Below are 2,955 nucleotides of genomic sequence, written 5' to 3' on the forward strand. Positions count from 1 at the left end.
CTTATTGTGAAGGTATACATCCTGCTGACTGTTGCTTTGGGTCACGGTTCTGATTTCCCACAATGCTTTGTGTCTGCTTACGTAGCAGGAAGGCAATGTTTAGTACTCCCTTTCCCAGCAAAAACAGTTAACGTTTGTAATCCATAGTAAAATTTTGTTTCTATCTATATATTTTACTTTACAATCGGAGCGCCTTTAAAAAAAAAACAAAGTTTAAACGCTAGAGCTCAAAAGCAATCGGATAAAGGTGTTAGAGACTCAGGAATGATTTAAAGATGTTACGCTGGTGAAGACTGACATCTAGTGGTCAACTGGAGCAACTACATGGAAAATGTCCTGATCCAGGTAGAAAAACATAAAAAAGAAAAAATCAGTAGGTCCTCTGGCTGGGTTCTTTAGTGAAACGTTTCATCTCTCCACCAAGAGACTTCTTCAGTCTGATGAGTTTCAGGTGAACTGGAAAACTTTAAAATCCAAGCTCTTATTTTGAAGGGAAGATACTAGTTTCCTGTTCTCCGTGCTTTCGTTTCCCGTCAATCCGTCATGTACCCAGAATGTGTCACTTCAGTTTTCCAATAAAGTGTTTTAAAATTACTTTATTGATGCTTCTTTAACGAAAAATCTACAACAAACAAAAGCAAAAGACAAAGAATCAGCCGAACTAGCAATCCTCAACAACTTTTTAATTTTTACACCAGGAGCTAAAGATCTGTTTCAGGAAATCACATCCCCAGCAATCGACGGTTTTAGGATTAAGCTGTAAAAGAGTTCATACACCGTCAGAAGTTGGCAGTGTTGTACATGAATTATTGCTGCTATTAAGTGTCAAATTGAACTTGTGCTTTAAGATTAGCTTCCGCTAGTATTTCTACGGCATAAGCGGTTTTAAAGTTGTGGACCTAAAAAATTTTATAAGCGGTTTAAAATTTGCGGAGCTAATTTTTTGATTAGCGCTGCCCACCACTGCTCTTCAGGTTTAACTGTGGTGGCCATTTTGAATCATGTTGACTCCAAAAGTCCTCAGTTAGATGTGTTCATGTACTGAAACCTTCCTTAAAGTCTGTCCAGAGGTTCATGAGATATTTTGCTAACAGATCGTCTGTGAGCTTTAATTTTTACGGTATCTAACCACAGATAATACGTTAATAATCTGTAAAATGTGTCAACAGTTATTTAAACTATTTCTAGTTGTTTATGCAGACTATGTTTTGTAATTTTATAGGTCTGTAAGGTTTGTTTTAAGCTGTTATTTTAGTAAAACATAAACTCCTGGCTGCTCCTGTCAGACTGAATCTGAGGAATCTGACTACAGCAGGTAAGATGATAGTTGTTCACATTTCCACCTGGCTCTCAGGGATCAACAGGCCAGGCCGGGCTCAGCTTGAAAACAAGACAAGATGTTAGCTGTTAGCAGGAAGCTACTGCAGGTCTGTTACCTAACAGGATCAGGCTGGAACACCTGAAGCCTCCACTGCTTGGTGCTGGATTATCTTCAGCACTAAGTGGTTCTGATAGTTTTAGCAGTTTGACAGAGTCCGGAGTGTCTTTGTTCTGATAAAAACATTAAACACTCTAACTCGTCCGGTCTTTATCTGATCAAACGATAAATGAGAGTAAAGGAGGAGCATTTAGAACACAAACTGTCCTTTTAACCTTCCACCAGCAGGGGACGCCAGGCTCCACGTCTGCCCCATCATTACAGGACAGACGCTGCTTCAGTCGGACCACAGCTGGCTGCAGAATGCAGATGTGGATCGAGGAGGGACCAAACTCATGGCCCCCACGAGTCTGGAGGCTGATTTTGGGTGGGTGGGGTTGGGTTTAGGACCAAGGTGTGAATTGAGTTTAGATTAGTTTTAGGGTCAGGTAGGTACCTGTGAGGTTAGTTTTAGGGTAAATGGTCAGAGTTAGGATCTAAAATTACCAAAAAATGAGTAGAAGTCAATCCACGGTCCCCACAGGGATATAAAAACAAACCTGTGTGTTTTACCCTGCAGACGGACGTGGTTACATAATCAGATTACAGCAGAATTAGGAGATTAATCACAGCCCTGTGGACGGATCTGCCCCGTCTTCACTGAACTGAAGAGTTCCTGCCTCTCTGTGACCTCTGCTTCCTGTTAGCAAAATATCTCTGACAAATATATATATATATATATATATATACACATACACATATACATACAAAATATTATACAACAGTTAACTGAACACCTGCTGACAACTGTGAGTTTAAATAACCTTTGTTTGTGTGTTTGTTTGTTTGTTTGTGTGTTTGTTTGTGTGTTTGTTTGTGTCCAGGTGTCTGTGTCTAAGTTCCAGGAGCTGCGCTACAATGTGGCTCTGATTCTTAAAGAGATGAACGACCTGGAGAAGAGAAGTGTCCTAAAGATCCAGGACTGAAAACCTCTCCAGATGATTTTACTGGTCCAGCTCTTCTGGACTGTTGTACAGCTGCTGTGATGAAATGTAAAAAATGTTTTTCACCCTGTGATTCTGTCCAACACAATGTGTAAATAATGATTGATGTTCTGGTTAAACATGAAGGCGGGGGGTGTCAGAGGGTCTTACAGCTCTGAAGGCTCTGCTGTGCCACAAACCTCTGTTCACCCAGCTGCTGCCTGAGCTGAAGCTGAGACCAACAGTGCCTGTGAATGATTTTATTCTTGTCATCAATAAATAAATCTGTAAAACTTCAGTGTTGAAATAAAGCTGTGTTTTAGTCCTGCAGCTGAACCCTCTGATGGTTCTGACCCAGAGTACAACATTCAGACAGGCTGTGAGAACGGGCCGGGCTGCAGCTTGGCCTAAATACACACACACACTCACACACACACTCACAGCTTTATCCAGCAGGAGGCTCTGGTTACATAACACCCTACAGATGTCCTGATTCACATATATGTCAGTGTGTCTGTTTCCACATGTGTGTCAGCCTGTGGCTGGACCAGCCGG

The 2,955-nt window shown here is 41.3% G+C and overlaps 1 protein-coding gene across 1 annotated transcript in view; it reads left to right on the forward strand.

Annotated features, from left to right (window-relative positions):
• commd5 (COMM domain containing 5) overlaps positions 1 to 2,698 on the forward strand; it is a gene marked incomplete in the record, with an annotated part of 9,342 nt that extends 6,644 nt beyond the window's left edge. Inside the window, 1 exon segment of the mRNA XM_014026590.1 lies at positions 2,302 to 2,698. Coding sequence (XP_013882044.1) covers positions 2,302 to 2,403 — 102 coding nt within the window.
• Between the last annotated feature and the right edge of the window lie 257 nt (positions 2,699 to 2,955).

The sequence above is a fragment of the Austrofundulus limnaeus genome, unplaced genomic scaffold (assembly GCF_001266775.1).
Source record: "Austrofundulus limnaeus strain Quisiro unplaced genomic scaffold, Austrofundulus_limnaeus-1.0 Scaffold570, whole genome shotgun sequence".
In the NCBI taxonomy this organism is placed as follows: domain Eukaryota; kingdom Metazoa; phylum Chordata; class Actinopteri; order Cyprinodontiformes; family Rivulidae; genus Austrofundulus; species Austrofundulus limnaeus.